This window comes from Arvicola amphibius, chromosome 5, assembly GCF_903992535.2.
Source record: "Arvicola amphibius chromosome 5, mArvAmp1.2, whole genome shotgun sequence".
Taxonomy (NCBI): Eukaryota; Metazoa; Chordata; class Mammalia; order Rodentia; family Cricetidae; genus Arvicola; species Arvicola amphibius.
Window position 1 is genome coordinate 20361197 of NC_052051.1, and position 17418 is coordinate 20378614.

The following is a 17418-nucleotide window of genomic DNA, read 5'->3' on the forward strand; positions in this document are numbered from 1 at the left end:
AGACAGCTTTTCAGAGTAAGGTTGCTCTTTCTACTATGTGGGGCCCACGGATTGAACTTTGTTGACAGGCTTGATGGAAGTGCTTTTACCTGCTGAACTGTCTTACCATCTGTAGTCGTTTTTATTTTTATTTATTTGTTTGTTTGTTTGTTTGTTTTGAGGCAGGGTCTCTATATAACCTTGTCTGTCCTGAAACTCACTGTGTAGACCAGGCTGGCCTCAGACTCACAGAGATCCTCCTGCCTCTGCCTCCCTAGTTGTTGGGATTAAAGCCTAATCGTGGCCCTTAGTCTTTAGTTGTGTGCCAGTGTCCTATTGACTTCAGAAAATGAAAAGTGTTTTTTCCTCTTCTCTTTCTATATTGTGTGGAACTGGTGTTCATTCAACTCTAAATGTTGTTTAAAATTTGCCAGTGTCGTCTTCTCTTTTTTGTTGAATATTTTAGCGACAGACTTGTGCTCCACAAAAGCTGTAAAGCTTCTTCAGCAATCTTTCTAATATGTAATTGCAGTGATTTGATTTAAACCATTTTGTCTCTGCTGTGGTTGGGATATGGTTTGAGGGTCTGCTAGTGCTTCGTGTATTGAAACTTAATCTCCATTGTGGAGTATTGAGAAAGTGGGCACTTTGACATTTAGAGGTATGGCCTTTGGGAAGCAACTGAGATTATTAATAATTAAGAATGTTAAAGTAGAGCTCCCCGGATTGAAGGAGCTTTATATAAGGAGAATACTAGGCTAGTGCATTCATGCACTCCCTGTCTCTTGTCACATGATGCCCTGTGCCACTTCAGGGACTCTGCTAACAAGCAGATCATCACCTAGCACAGCCCGTAAGCCTTGTACCTATACAACTTGTGATGTCTGCAAAACCTGCCCTGCTATTCGATTCTGTCATTATTGCTAATGTGATGTTCTCTCTCCTTTTCTCACTGCCTGCCCATTTGGTCTTGTTAGAAATTTGTTTTGTTGATCTTTTCATAGAACCAGTCTTTGTTGATTTTCATTTCTTCTCATTAGTTTTTGCTTTGGATCTTTATGATTTTTTTTTCATTCTGCTTGTTTTAAGGTTAGTTTACCTTTTTTCCCCTAGGTTTTTGGGAAATGAGAGTTTAGATTTGTTGTTATTTGAAATCTTTCCTTTTTTCTGATATATAACAGTATTATAAATTTACCCCTGGGATGGGAATATATAGTCAGTGGCAGAGTACTTGCCTAGCATGTGTGAAACCCTGAGTTCAATTCTGACCCCCACAAAAGTAAATAAATAAAAATTTACTTCCCATTGGTTGTAGGTGTTTTCTTCATTTTTATTAGCTGAGTTCTCTCTCTCTTCTCCTCTCTGTCTCTCCTCCCATCACCCCCCCCCCCATGCACACACATTTTCTAGGTTTTTTTTTTTCCCCTCCACAGTACTGGAAGTTGGACCTTTGTGCATGCTAGGTTAGTGCTCTACCACTGAGCTACAACTATGTAGCCTGCCTAGTCTGGAACTCCCAGAGATCTGCCTCTTCAGTACAGATAAAAAATGTGTATCATCACTCCCAAGTGCCTCAGCCTCTTAAATGCTAGGTTACAAGCATATGTCACCTCCCAGAAAAGAAAAAAGAGATACTATATTTTTGTTTCATGCATTTCTTTACATTTGTTGTCTTAAAGTGTCCTTTTTTGTTCCATGTGCTGTCTACTTGTCCCTTTTGTGAGGATTTCCCAATACCCCTCTTAGTGATTTCAACCTTGAATCTGTTATGTTTGAAGAATATTCTCTGTATGATTTCAGTTCTTTTAAATTTGTTGAGTTTGGAGGCTGGACAGATGATTCTGAGGCTAAGAGGATGTACTGCTCATGCAGAGGACCTGAGTTCAGTTCCCAGCACTGGACTCCATAAATTCCTCGTCCACAAAATGAGCCCAAGCCTCAGAAAATGAAGTGAGGCCCACACAAGAAACAGGTTCAGACGAAAAGTTTGTCTCAAGCACCCATTGAACTTTTATGGGACAAATGTTTTGCCTACATGTATGTGTGTGTATCACGTGTGCCTGCTGCCCACAGAAGTCAGAAGAGGGTGTTAAATCCCTTGAAACTGGAATTGTGGATGGTTCTCAGTCACCGTATGGGTGTAGGGAACTGAACCTAGGTCCTCTGCAAAATTAACAAGTGCTTTTAGCGCTAAACCTCGCTAGCCCCGTGGCCTATCTTGGCCTTGTTCTGTGGGCTCTTGAAAAGAATGGATGGTATGCCGTTGTGGAGTGGAGTTTTGTACACATAGCATAGCTCTTGTGGGTGGTGGTGGTGTGACTTCTCTAGTGATTTTTCTGCCTAGTTATTTATTAGTTGTTGACTGCGGAGTAGAGATACCTCCATCTGTGCTTATCGATTTTGCCTACTTGTAGCTTTTTAATTTAATTTTTCACACGTTTGTCAGCTGTTGTTTTGTGTGTGTAATTTGGAAGTTCTATTTCTTAGTGGATTTACTCCTTATTATATTATATGATGTTCCTTTCTTTCTCAGGTAACCTTGGTCTGAAGTCTGTATCTGATACAGCTCCTATTCTTTAATTAACATTTGCATGGTAAAACCTCTGCCTTTGGCTCTCATCCTACCTGATTGTTACATTAAGTGAATTTCTTGTAAACAGTCTTGTAATTAGATCATGATTTTAAATCCATTCTGGCACTCTACTTAAATGTAATTGGTATATTTAGGCCCTTTATATTTAACATAATTTTTGATATGGTAGCGCTCAAGCCTGACTTTGGTTCTGTTTTTATTTCTGTTTTCTTTTTTCAACCTTCCCACAGGTTGTTTGAATAACTCCTTGAATTCCATTTGATTTACTTACGATGTTTTTATATCTCTTTTCAATGGTTATTGTACCTTATAGGTTTGTAATTTACCAGTTCTAGCTAGGAGGAAGGCCAAGCAGAAAGCAACAGAACTGAGAGTTTGAGATCTATCTTCTTTTGCTCATTTACTGAGTAAGGGGACCATAGGCAAAGCTGCAACTCTAAATGAGTAAGTACATCCTTTAGTGGGGAGACAGACATAATCTGTCATTTGAACTCAAGACTATATTCCTCCAAACACCCTGAATATGACTGTCAGTGGAGTGTTGATCTCTTTCATTGCAGAGCTCCTGCTTTTCAGGAGAGCCTGCATAGACTACACGTTGCTGAGTTCCTACTCTTGACTGACCTTGGTTTGTTTGTTGGTTGGTTTGTTTGGTTTGTTTGTTTTGAGACAGGCTTCTTTTTCCTTCCTTCCTTTCTTTTTCTTTTTCTTTCTTTTTCTTTTTTTTTTTTTTTTTTTTTTTTTTTTTGAGATAAGATTTCTCTGTAGTTTTGGAGACTCTCCTGGAACTAGCTCTTGTAGTCTTGTAGGCCTTGAGCTCACAGAGATCTGCCTGCCTCTTAAAGACATGTGCCAAAACTGCCTGGCTGACCTTGTGAACTCTTGCAGCCATAGATTCCTAAGCATTCTGGCACCCTCAGAATAGATTGCTATTCAGTTGTTCTGGCGTGGAGCCCAGGACATTGAACTTAAGCTGTAGCCCCTTAATTCTGATGAACAGTCTGGGAAGCCCTGGTATAGTACAAAGAATACACCAGCCTTTGGAGTCAGTCTTGAGACAGACCCTTTGTCTGATACCTGTTCACTGCATGGGCCTTCACTTCATCTTTCTGAGGCTTGGGCTCATCAGTTTGTGGATGAGGAATTTATGGACATAAAGTATCTAGCATGGTCAGGTACAGTGGTGCGCACCTTTAATCCCAGGGCTCAAGAGGCAGAGGCAAGTGGATTTCTGTGAGTTTGAAACCAGCCTTGTCTACGTCGTGAGTTCTAGGCCAGACATGACTACATAGTGAGACTCTGTCTCAAACAAACAAGAAAACAAACCTAGCATGGGGCTGGAGAAATGGCTAAGTAGGTAAGATGCCTGCTACAAGAACATAAGGACTTGGGTTCCAATCCCCATCGCCCACGTAAAATCCCAGGAACAGTGCTCTGTACCCATGATCCTAGCACTGGGAGCATTTTATTTTTCTCCACAGCACTTAGCACTTCCTCCACCGCACCCCCCCCCACCACCGTCAAAACAGATTGCCTACCTACCTTGGATTATGGCCATTAGCTACATCAATAGCCACTTTGTGCCAAGAGTAAGAAACAGGCTAGGCAGAAATCGAACTTTCCGAAGCTTATATTAGAGTGGGAGGTAGAGGGGACTAAGGGGTAGAAATAGGTGGATTCTTCAAACTCATTGACCAGCCAGCCTAGCAGAGTCGATGAGCTTCATATACAGGTGAGAGGCCCTATTTCAAAAAATAAAATTGAATGCAGTTAAGGAAAGACATCTGATGTTAACCTCTGGCCTCCATTCACATGCATGAGTTCTTGCACACAAATGTGTACACATCCACGCTACAAGTCCAACACACAAATGCTTAGAACAGTGCCTAGCATAGGGTGGTTTTTGGTTTTAATTATTTATCTTTATTTTATTTATGTGAGTGTTTACCTATGTGTATTTCTGTGTACCATATGCATGCCTGGTGCCTGTGAAGGTCAGAAGACGGCATCAGATCCCCTGGAACGAAAGTCCCACGTCTTGTGAGCCACCTTGTAGAATCACACCCAGATCATCTGCAAGAGCAGCAAGTGCTCTTGACCAACTTGGACTTACTCCAGCCCCCAGAGGGTGACAATCTTTAAATAAACAAACAAACAGGAGCTGGAGAGATGGCTCAGAGGTTAAGAGCACTGGCTGCTCTTCCAGAGGTCCTGAATTCAATTCCCAGCAACCACATGGTGGCTCACAACCGTCTGTACTGAGATCTGGCATCCTCCTCTGGCGTGCAGGCCTCTGGTGTGCGGGCATACATCGAGGCAGAATGTTATATACATAATAAATAAATAAATCTTTAAAAAAACATACAATACTAATTTTCTTTCTCTTCAGGAGTTGTATTGGAACTTCTTAAGTTTGAACTCCTATCTATGATCCAGACCTAGTCTTCCATTCCAACAGCAATTATTAGAGATTGAAAGTTTTGCAGACCATATTTATCGAATTTAGTTTTCTTTAAAGTTGGCTAAATCTTAATGGAAACTACATAGCCAGGACTGGGAGAATCAAGACTGAAACCCCACATCAGAAAAACCCTGTTTGAGCTCAAAGTCTAAAAGTGGTCTTAGGGCACAGCCTCAGTCTAAAATTGGTTGCCTCAAAAAACAGGTACAGCAAGGTCATCTAGGGTTAATAAGATCACCTGCCTGGAGAGATAACTCCTCCCAGAGAAGAATATGATGGTTCTTATCCAGAATCCAGCTCACACACAGCTTCATCAGAGTTCCACCAGTGAGAGAGCCAAACCTTGGGTTACAGCCGTTGGCAGCATTAAATACTTACTCAGTGTCAGAAGCGAGAAACAAGCTAGGCAAAGATCACGCTTCTTAGAACCCACATTTCAGTGAGTGGAGGCAATCCTGGGTATGATCCAAAACTAAGTGAGCAGGTAGGCAGTCTGGTTTGACAGGTGGTGCTGAGTGCTGGGAAGGAAAGTGAAAGGCAGGGAGAGGAGGTTGTGAGGACCAGGGTGAGGAGTGAGGAGGAGTGCGGCTTCCGATGGGGTGATGAGAAAACCTCACTCAGAAGTCTCATGTGGCAGAGGCCTGGGCGAGACCAGGAGGGAGCAAGCAGTAAGCATGAAAGCCTGAGCATGTGATCTCTTCCGTGTCACCACAGGGTGAAGCCTGGCACACACCACTGTGGCCTCTTGTTCGGTGTTCCAACTCTGCTTCCCTCTGGCCTTTTTCTGTGACAGGATTTTAAGTATGGTTCTCCTTCCTCAATATGAATCTCTCCATGAGCCCTTCTCTGTTGGCATCCAGTTTCTGAGCTCTTTTTGCCTGCTTTCCCCTCTCTTTTCATGTTTGCTTGTATAGTATGGTAAGTGCCTTATAAGGGTAAGATCTGCCCTCTTACCCTTCCTGTGTCAGTAAAGGAGCTGGGCATGGTGGGCACACCTTTAATCCCAACACTTGGGAGGCAGAGTCAGGTGGATCTCTGAGTTTGAGAACAGTTTGCAGAAATTTATAGTGAACCCCTGTCTCAAAACAAGTGTCTATAAAAGATAACAGCATCCTGTACAGAGTGCACCTTTGGATTCTCCCACTGTTGGTATATAACATCTCTGAGATGAGGCAGAAAAACTTGCAGAGGGAGGACATGATTCACACTGTTCAGTTACAAGTCTCTTCTGCCACCTCTACAGTGGTGCTTCTAAGACCACAAAGTACACATTAAACTAGAAACTCTTTAGATGGCCACTAGCAATCATGGCTGTCCACTCCTGGTTATATTTATTCAGCTACTACCTGAACTCCTAATTGTTCACTTGTTCTGCTTGCCTCATCCGTCCCGGTGTCAGCAGCCCCACATTAACTACTCAGGGCTGTGGTTAAAGGGGTAGAATCCAGGACTCTACTGCTCTAAGTCTCTAAACAATTCTTTCTGTAATTGACGTATTGTCACACCAGCACGATTTCATGGCCTCCCCATAAAGCTATATGATTGCCTTTTATAGTCATATCAAAGTAGCAATGTGTTATACTATCTTCCTTACAAAAGTCGGCTTTATATTTCTTATCCTTAGCCCATTCTTTAGATGTTTGGCTGTGGTAAACTTTAATCTGGGTGGCACTCCATTGAGAGATGATAACACTGTTTATCATAGGTGGACATTTGGGTAGCTTCCGTGCCAGGGTGTCATTCCTGAACACGTCTTTTGAGGACGTTGGTGTGGAATGGCTAGATCATAGAGCACACCTGCTCTCCTGCAGAATAAGCTGCCACAGAGATTTCCTGAGGAATTGTGTTGCTTCCCATCCTTGCCAGCCACCTGGTATTTTTCTTTTTTTTTTCTTTCCCGGTGGATATGCGGTGATAATGATAGTTGTGGTTATTTAAGACAGAGTCTCACTATGTAGCCCTAAGTGGCCTGGAACTTGCTTTGTAGTCTAGGCTGTCCTCAAACTCACAGAGAATCTCTTTCCTCTGTCTCCTGAGTACTGAGATTAAAGGTGTACACTTCCTCACCCAGCTTTTATTGTTATTAATTTTATTTTATAAGTGTTTCAACTGAATGTATGTATGTGTACCATACACATGCCTGTGTCCACAGAGGTCATAAGAGGGCATGAGATCTGCTAGAACTGGAGTTATAAGTAGTTGTGAACCACCATGTAGGTAGTAGGACTTGAACCCAGGTTCTTTGCAAAAGCAATAAGTTCTCTTTAACTGCTGAGCCATCTCTAAGCCATCTCTACCCTCATAGCTTTAAATAGTGTATTTTGATGAATACTTCTTACTTGTATTGGTCAACACATCAGGGTGTTTTGCTTTGTTTTTCTTTTATGCATCCTGCTTTTATATTCTGGTGTTTGGGGAATCATTTTGTTCTGTTTTGTTTTGTGACAATCTTAATGCTATCATACTGGCATTCAGCTTGATGCTCAGCCAGTACTCTCCACTCTTAACAAGTCCAGGGCCCAAAACCAGGGAATGATGCTACCCACTCATAGACTGGGTTTTCCCATGTCACTTAAGGCAAACAAGACCATCCCCACAGATACTCCTACAGGCCAACTTGATCTAAACATCCCCATTGAGACTTTCCTTAGGTGGTACTAGGTAGTGTCAAGTTGACGATCACAGATATGGTCTTGAGAGAGAGCACATCATAGACTTAGTCGTTTACTATAGATTACATTCTCATGTTTTTATTATTGCTCTTGTTAATCTGGGTGGGGTTTTTTTGCCTACTTTACTAATTAAACCTTCTCACAGTAAATACTTCTAGGAAAAAGCGGAGTATGTATAGAATTTGATGCAGTCTTGGTCTTAGGAACCTGTTGGGGTCTTACAGCACATTCCCCATACAGAAGTAGAAATGACTATACCTTTTTTCATATAGAGAGCCAAGTGATGTGACATCTTTAGTTGAGCCAAGCATGGTGGTGCCTCAACACTCTTAAGTGCTAGAAAGACAGAGGCAAGCAGATCTCTGAGTTTAAGGTCAGCCTGGTTTACAAAGTAAGTTCCAGGACAGCCAGGGTTACACAGAAACCCTGTCTCAAAGAAAAGAAAAACAAACAAACAAAAAAACAAAAACAATAAAAACAAAGAAAAGATCATTCTTCTACTGCATTTCACTATCACCTTTGCCAAGTATATATGGCTAAATTTGGGCAGTGTTCTATATAAGATACTAATTCTGGACTTTATTTCCCAAAGTGTGTGTGTGTGTGTATTTATGCCATTATGCAGCGATTGCACTATTCCAGATACATTTATCTTGAATCAGGTAAGGTGAGTTCTCTAGTTTCAGTCTTCAGGATTGTTTTTTTTTTTCTTAAATATTTATTTATTTATTATGCATACAATATTCTGTCTGTGTGTATGTCTGCAGACCAGAAGAGGGCAGCAGACCTCATTTACAGATGGTTGTGAGCCACCATGTGGTTGCCGGGAATTGAACTCAGGACCTTTGGAATAGCAGGCAACGCTCTTAACCACTGAGCCATGTCTCCAGCCCCCTTCAGGATTGTTTTTGATAGTCTAGGTCTTTTGCATTCCTGTAACCATTTTAGAAGTGTGTTCCTTTCTTGTTTGTTGGTGTGTATTTGTTTACTTGCTTTAAGGCAGAGCCTCACTGTATAATCCAAGCTAGCCTCAAACTCAAAATACTGTTGCCTCAGCCTCCCTAGTACATTGATTAAGGCATGCACCACCATGTCTGACATTACTGTCTAGAAAAGTCCCGTTGGGGTTTTGATTGGGATCTTGTGGACTTTCCCAGTGGTTTTCATCCAAGAGTGATTTTTGGCCTCCACAGTACAGTTGGCAATAGCTGGAGACATCTTTGGTTGTCATAGCAGTAAGGATGCTAATGGCGTCTAAAATAAAAAGGCCAAGAAAGCTGCTAAGTACACAGCTGTGCTCAGGGCAGGCCTCCATCAACAAATTATCATCTAGCTAAAATGTTGGTAGAACTGCTGTAAGAAACTGGATTGCCAGGCAATGATGGCCTTTAATCCCAGCACTCAGAAGTCAGAGACAGGTGGGTCTCTGTGAGTTCGAGGCCAGCCTAGTCTACAAGAGCTAGTTCCAGGACAGGCTTCAAAGATACACAGAAACCCTGTCTCGAAAAACAGAAACAAAACAAAAAAACTCTGAATTAGCATGCACTTCTTGGGCCTTGTCTCTCATCTTACTATTCATTTTCTAAGTGGTTCATTGGTTTTATTTTTTCATTTTCACCTTTTAGATTATCCAAAAATAGATATTATCCCATTTCTACTGATCTTGTAAGGATATTCATTTACAATTCTTTAAAGAGCACATCCTGTAGATTTTTAACATGCATTTGATATCTTGATACAGTTCATCTGGTACAAATTATCTACCACTTCCTGGCTCTTATAGATTGCCAAAACCCATAACTTCACCCCCATTTTAGTTTCATATCCACATAAACTGCAAATGATTACTGGCATGTACATTTAACATTGTGCTGGCCAGCTCTGTTGTCTTCATTCCACCCACCTCCCATGCTTCTGTGTAGGTTAATTTTCCTACTCTACTTTTTTCTTTAGTTCATCCCTGACAGCAATGAATTCCCTCAGTTTATGGTCTGAAACTCAGGGCCTTGAGCCTGCTAGGCAGCACTCTGCCACTGAGCTAAACCCCAAGCCATACCTTCATTTTTGAAAGCGTTTTTGTATGACAAAAAAAATTCAAGGTTGGTAGTTGTCTTCTGGCCCATTAAAGAGGTTGCCCTAGTCACTTCTAGGTTTTGTCTTGCTGTTGAGAAACCATCTGTCGATCTTTTTCAACTGCCTTTTAGATTGACCTTGTTGGCTAGGCATGGTGGTACACACCTGTGACCCCAGCACTAAGAGGCAGAAGCAGGAAGATCACAAATGTGAGACCAGACTAAACTATACAGGGAGACTGTCTCTTGCCCCCCTCCCCCACTAGAAGAAAAAGTTTCTGTTTATTTGCCTTTGGTTCTCAGCAGAATGATTATGATAGGTTTGTATATGCTTCTCTCACCTTGGTCAATTTGGAATTTGCTGAGTTTCTTAAATCAGTGGTTGATTTCTTTGTTTTGAACTTTTCAGTTTTGCTTAGTATTATGTCCTTTCTTCTGGGACTTACACATGAGACCTTTCAGTATATTCGACGTACCTTTATCACATTGTTTACCATTCTTTTTCTTTCTTGGCTTGAGTTGGGGCAGTTTTTATTGATCTATCTTCCACATCATTAATCTTGTCTTTTGCTAAATCCATTTGCAACTAAACCTTATAATGTATTCTTAGTGATAGGTTCTATATTTCTTAACTCTGTGTCTATTTGATGGGGGAGGGGGGTTACTTAAAAAAGAAAGGTTTCTTTTTTCTTCCCCAAGACTGGGTTTCTCTGAGTAGCCACTGGAACTCAAGATGTAGACAAGTCTAGCCTGTCTCTGCCTCCCAAGTGCTGAGATTAAAGGTGCATTTGCGCCACCACTACTGACTAATCTTGTTTTTTAAAGACCTTGGCTATTTAGGTTGCCTGTGGATCTGCTTGTATTGTCTTTCCTGTGGAGTTTCAATTATGTGGTCTTGTTTCTTCACATGTTCAGGAGCGTCTTATTATATGTTAGAGAGTATATAAAAAGATGGTTGATGATTCCATGTAGTATTATCTTCTCAGAGGTCTCTGCCTTTCCGCTGTTAGGCTCATCACAAACAGGAACCAAGACAGAACTTAAAGAGGGACTGAGCTGAGTCACCAGCCAAGAGCTTAAGGTTTGGGGACAAACCTCCAGTTTCGTTCCTCTAGCTTTAAGGGACACCAAAATATCTCTTGGTTTCTGTCTCAACAGCAGCCTTCTTTCCGAAATCTTGTATTTTGAAGTTTCTCATAACTAGGTTTGTCTTTCCGGCCTCATGTGGCCATTGTGCTCTGTTTTTCTCCACTGACAGCTCTGTCCTGTGCAGACCCCCAAAGTGTGCCAAGTTGTAGATGTACCACCAAGCTCTCCCGAGCTGTAAGTCCACTCACCCTGAGCGTCTCCCTTCTCTGCAATATTACTCCACTTGTCTTCATTGTTCTCTCGAGTGTTCAAAACTTTAAAAAATGTTTTTTGGGTGGATGTAATGACTCTTCTCCATAATCCAAACACTTGAGAGGCTGAGGCAGAAGGTTTGCCATGCGTTTGAGGACATCTTGCGCTATTGTTCAGACACACATGTGCGCACACAGTAATTTTTGATTTTTCAGCCATCAATAAGAGTGTTAGCCTTCCATACCTTACCCTACTCTGCTTGGGAGCAGAATTTGTAAGGATCTGTAGAGACGTTGAATATCTGCCAGCGGCTTTTCTTCTAGGTATGGGTTGCCCCTGCCCTCCCAGAGCCCTGGTCTAAAGTAGTAAGACATGCATGTTCAGATGTAGTCTTTGGTACTGTAGTTGAGGTATACGCTAGAGGTGGTAGACATGCATGTTCAGATGTAGTCTTTGGTACTGTAGTTGAGGTATACGCTAGAGGTGGTAGACATGCATGTTCAGATGTAGTCTTTGGTACTGTAGTGGAGGTATACGCTAGAGGTGGTAGACATGCATGTTCAGATGTAGTCTTTGGTACTGTAGTGGAGGTATACGCTAGAGGTGGTAGACATGCATGTTCAGATGTAGTCTTTGGTACTGTAGTGGAGGTATATGCTAGAGGTGGTAGACATGCATGTTCAGATGTAGTCTTTGGTACTGTAGTGGAGGTATACGCTAGAGGTGGTAGGAAAGGGGAGAGAAATGTGAAATAGGGCATCTCTTTAGAAAGTGGTAAGTTTTTATTTTTGTTTTGTTTTTGGCTTTTTGAGACAGGGTTTCTCTGTGTAGACCTGGCTGTCCTGGAACTACCTCTTGTAGACCAGACTAGCCTCAGACTCACAGAGATCCACCTGCTCCTGCTGCCAGAGTGCTGAGATTAAAGATGTGCACCACCACTTCCTGGCTAGAAAGTGGCAAGTTTTATAATTGTGTATGGTTACAACATTGAATGATGAGGTTGGTACAGTGAGCAGATGCCTAGCAAGGATTCCACAAGACCTGGTAGAAGCTTAGTACAAGAGGTGGGAGGGCTGTTATAGTTGGTACAATATGAAGTTTGTGAGCATCCTCCTTGGTTTAGGAAGGCATTGATAGCATGGAAGTGGTGAAATTGAAGGAATGGTAAAATTAAAAGGAAAATGAAAGAAGTCTCAAGACTTCTAGCTTGAGTGAGGGTCATAAATAACAAAGGAAAGCCATTCTGAGGCCTGTGTCCATACACAGTCTGAGCTTTGGAGCCACTACCTTGTGAGACTCGTAGCTCCCTAGTTACTTTCATGAAATTCTTTTTTTAAAAAAAAAAAAAATTATTTATTTATTTTATTATGTATACAATATTCTGTCTGTGTGTAAGTCTGCAGGCCAGAAGAAGGCACCAGACCTCTCGTTACAGATGGCTGTGAGCCACCATGTGGTTGCCGGGAATTGAACTCAGGACCTTTGGAAGAACAGGCAATGCTCTTAACCACTGAGCCATCTCTCCAGCCCCCTTTCATGAAATTCTTAAGGTGACTAAGAGAGATGCAGAGCCCCAGATAGTTGCTCCCACCTCAGCCTTTTCGGTTTTATGTGATGTATACTAGAAATCCACTTTGAGCATTCTATTTGAAGAACATTCTCCACACGAAAAGAAAAAGGATTGCCATTGTTTTCTTCTTTTATTCCTCTTCCTACTTTAGGTCTCTGTTGTGTTTTTTAATTTGTTTGTTTATATGTGCATATATGCTCTATGATTGTGTATACATGAGTAGCGTGTACATAGGTATAAGATATACATGTAGATTGTGTATATGTGCTCGTGCATGTGTTTGGAGGCAGAGGTTGTAGCCTTGGGTATCGTTCCTCAGGAACCATCTACCTTGTTTTGTTTATTTAGAAAGAAGTTCTTACTAGGATCTGGAGCTCACCAATTAGACTAGACTGGTCAGCCGGTCCTAGGAATCCACCACCCCAAGTGTATGCTACCTGACTTTTTTCATGTGGGTTCTCAGAGAAGATTGAACTGAGGTCATTGCGATACCACAGCAAGCACCTTACCACAGAGCCCCTTGCCCATGGTTAAGCTAACTCTGCTTGACCCTCCAGGTCACTCACTGGTCTCAGCAATTAGCCATCATTCATTCATTATTACATCAAGTGAACTTTTGGGGCATGGGAAATCATGCAGTTAATACTAAGAAATATCTTTTATTGTGTACTTGAACTTCTTTAATTCAGATTCTCATCTGCTTCTAGTAGGAGTTCTGCTACAGGTAAGATTCGCCACCTCCAGAAGTCTGAACTGCATTTCCTGCCTCCGACTGTAGGGCTCAGTAAACTTCTTTTCCTTTCCATTAATTCAGTGGCCACCACGTCAGGCAGGAGATGCCACAAATAGTATGTGAGCCAGTGCCCAGGGGGTGTCACTGATCCTCAGTCTAGCTTATGGCATCTACACTTGACATTTTCCTAACCTAGGTGAGGAGGCTTAGAATCCTTTCCTTGGCCTCATGGGAGACACAGATGCCAGCAATACTCTTCCTCACAGGGTCTGTGGAACTCTGGAGGGCAACTCTCTAGGGTATCTTTTTGTGCACTGGAGCCCTCTGTTGGTTCACAGGCACAATCCAGCTCAACACTCTGGAATGGCTAGGTCTTGGTCTGTAAATATACTAGATTCCTCTGGCCTGTCAGCCCTGTGGCCCCTGGATTTAGGAGTACTCACTCATGAGCTAGAGATGGACAGCCGAAGAGGAAAAATGCAAGCCCTCCAGACTGGATGATCACTAATCCAGCCATGGGTGATCACTCCGTCCGATGCCAGCATTTTACAATGTTACACATTTATAGCTCCAGCTTTGACTCAGTCTGTAGTACCCTTGGGCCACAGTTTTGTATCTTCCCAGCATGCTCTGTTTTCCTAAAGGGAATGTTTGAGGCTTATTTCTCTCCCCAAGCTCTGTGTTTATCTTTTTTTGTTCACTGTGAGTCTCTGAGTTTGAATTTCTCACAGGAAGGAGAGGCTTTCAGGCATCAAGCGGCTCAGCCTCTTCATTACCTCCAAACCTGTCTCCTTTGCTTTCCTGCTGCCATCCAGCTTTCCGTGCTGCAGCAATCTCTTCCCCCGTGATGGCTGTGGCAGTGTACACTCCTGGTTTTCCATCCCTGGGCATACTCTACTTCCTTTTGTGTTTGTCAGCCTCACCCAGCTCTGATCCTTCCTTCTTATTACCATCCGCATAAAGATCATAGCCTCCCAACCCCCATCTCCATCTCTCTCTTTTAAAACCCCTAGTGACAAGGACAGTCAAAAGGAATCTTAAGAGAGAGAAGTCAGAATTATAGAGGAAGAGGAGTCAATTGTAAAGGACATGAGAGAGCCTTCTCGGACGCTAGAGACATTTTCTGTCTTGCTTTGGGTAGTGCTTATGCAGGCCTCAACATATGTGAGAACTCACTGACCTGTGCACCAAGACCGTGTTTTCTCTGTATATCCCTCTTCTTTCAGCAGCCCAGTGAGGAGTTAGAACCTAGTCTCTAGCCTAGCCCAGAACCTTATGCATTTGCCCCTAGGTTCAGGTATACTATTTTGAAACTCAGTTCTGGCTCTCCTAGGGATGTGATTCCTCCCTGCTCACTTAGAACCTAAACTTAGATCTGTCCTAATAGCTAGAGACTGCACTGTTTGCTTACATCCTTCACTGAGCTGAGGATACTCCAAGAATAGGAGCCAGTTCTTTGCAGTTCCCTTGCTCTCCCTTACAATGACTGGCACCTTGGGCCCTATAAATGGTGGGTGGGTGGGTGGATGGATGGATGGATGGATGGATGGATGGATGGATGGACAGACCTTCACTTTGTATTTGCTTTGAGCTTGACACTCTTTACTGAGAAGCTTCCCTCTTCCAACCTACAGGATGTTTCCTCAATGAGGGGAGACAGTTGTGCAATGGCGGTGTCTGACACTCCCGAGGAGGCCTTTGGCATCTTACGTCCAGTCTGTGTTCAGCTCACCAAGGCCCAGACAGTGGAGAATGTGGAACATCTGCAGACGCAGTTGCAGGCCGTGAGTGATACTGCCCTTCAGGAGCTACAGCAGTATGTCCTCTTCCCCTTACGATTTGCCCTGAAGACCCCAGGGCCCAAAAGAGAGCGCCTGGTCCAGAGCGTGGTGGAGTGCCTCACCTTCGTCCTCTCTTCAACATGTGTGAGAGAGCAGGAGCTTCTCCAGGAGCTCTTCTCAGAACTTTCAGCCTGTCTGTACTCTCCCAGCTCCCAAAAGCCTGCAGCTGTGTCGGAGGAGTTGAAATTGGCTGTGATCCAGGGACTTAGCACCTTAATGCACTCAGCTTACAGGGACATCATTCTGACTTTTTATGAGCCCTCCATTCTGCCTCGGTTAGGATTTGCTGTATCTTTACTGTTGGGGTTGGCAGAACAGGAGAAGTCAAAGCAGATTAAAATTGCTGCCTTGCAGTGTCTACAGGTTCTCCTCCTTCAGTGCGATTGTCAGGATCATCCGAGGCCTGTGGGTGAACTGGAGCAGCAACAGCAGCTGGGAGATTTGTTGGCGTCTTTCCTACCTGGAATCTCAACCGCACTGACCAGAATCATCACAGGAGACTTTAAACAAGGTCACAGTATTGTTGTATCTTCCCTAAAGGTCTTTTACAAGACCGTGGGCTTCATCATGGCTGATGAACAGCTCACAAGGATCCCCAAGGCTGGAGCAAACCCTGCAGTTGAGCCCAGAGTGGCAGCCCTGATGATTCACAGGGAAGCAGACTGGGTAAAAAGCACTGGGGACAAGTTGGCAATCCTTGTTAAAAAGATAATTGAGAGTGTCTCTGCTCACCCTCACTGGAAGGCAAGGCTGGAGCTGGTGGAGCTTGTGGAGGTCCTGCTTCTCAAGTGCAGCCAGTCCCTGGTTGAATGTACGGGTCCCCTCTTGAAGGTGTTAGTTGGCCTAGTAAATGATGAAAGTCCTGAAGTCCAGGCACAGTGCAATACAGTGCTAAGGCATTTTGCAGATCAGAAAGTAGTGGTGGGCAGCAGAGCCTTGGCTGACATCTTGTCAGAAAGCCTGCATGCACTTGCCACATCTCTTCCCCGCCTAATGAACACACAAGACGACCAGGGCAAGTTCTCTACTCTTTCCTTGTTACTGGGGTATCTAAAGCTATTGGGCCCCAAAGTGCATGTGATTCTCAATTCTGTTGCCCACCTGCAGCGTCTTTCCAGAGCACTTGTCCAAGTACTAGAGCTAGAGGTGGCAGACGTCAAGATGGTGGAAGAGCGGCGCTGGAACTCCGACAACCTGAGTGCTTCTCCAGAGGCCTCAGATGCGCGACCGTGGAGCCGAGTCCAGAGGAGATATTTCCGCTGCTTCACTGATGAGAGGGTCTTCCTGCTCCTGCGGCAGATCTGTCAGCTCCTTGGTTACTATGGGGACCTGTATTTGCTTGTCGATCACTTTATGGAACTGTACCATGCATCTGTAGTTTACCGAAAGCAAGCTGCCATGATCCTTAATGAACTGGTTGTAGGGGCTGCCGGGCTGGATGTAGAAGATATTCATAACCAATGTACAAGCATAGGCCCAGAGGAACTGAGAGAGATTGTGAAATCTATATTAGAGGAATACATAAGCCAAGAAAACTGGTACTTGATTACCTGTATTGAAGCTGAGGAGGGGGAGGAAACAACAGTGAAGCCTCCTGGCCTCCAGGCCATCACATCTGGTGCACACACCTGCCAAGTTGTACCTTTTCCAGCCTCATCAAAGCCCAGCCCCACTGTCTGCTCCATGAACAGTAACATCTGGCAGATATGCATTCAGTTGGAAGGGATTGGCCAGTTTGCTTATGCATTACGAAAAGACTTTCGTTTGCTTTTGATGTCGGCTCTCTATCCAGTACTGGAGAAGGCTGGAGACCAAACCTTGCTCATTAGTCAAGTGGCTACTAGCACCATGGTAGCCATTTGCCATGCTTGTGGCTATAACTCCGTACAGCACCTGATCAATCAAAATTCAGACTATTTGGTGAATGGTATCTCTTTAAATCTGCGTCACCTTGCTCTGCACCCTCATACCCCAAAAGTCTTAGAAGTCATGCTTCGGAACTCAGATGCTAGCCTACTTCCTTTGGTAGCAGATGTGGTTCAAGATGTCTTGGCCACCCTGGATCAATTTTATGATAAGAGAGCTGCTTCCTTTGTCAGCGTTCTGCATGCTTTGCTGGCAGCATTAGGTACATTGAAAGCCTTTTTTGATGCCAG

General features: G+C 43.4%; 1 protein-coding gene across 2 annotated transcripts in view; it reads left to right on the plus strand.

The window, feature by feature from the left end:
• The window catches only part of Tti1 (TELO2 interacting protein 1), a 47078-nt gene that overhangs the window by 5149 nt on the left and 24511 nt on the right, over window positions 1–17418 (plus strand). For both annotated transcript variants that reach the window (XM_038331164.1, XM_038331163.1), the window contains exon 2: window positions 15056–17390. In XM_038331164.1, coding sequence (XP_038187092.1) covers window positions 15056–17390 — 2335 coding nt within the window. The remainder of the gene's footprint in view (window positions 1–15055; window positions 17391–17418) is intronic.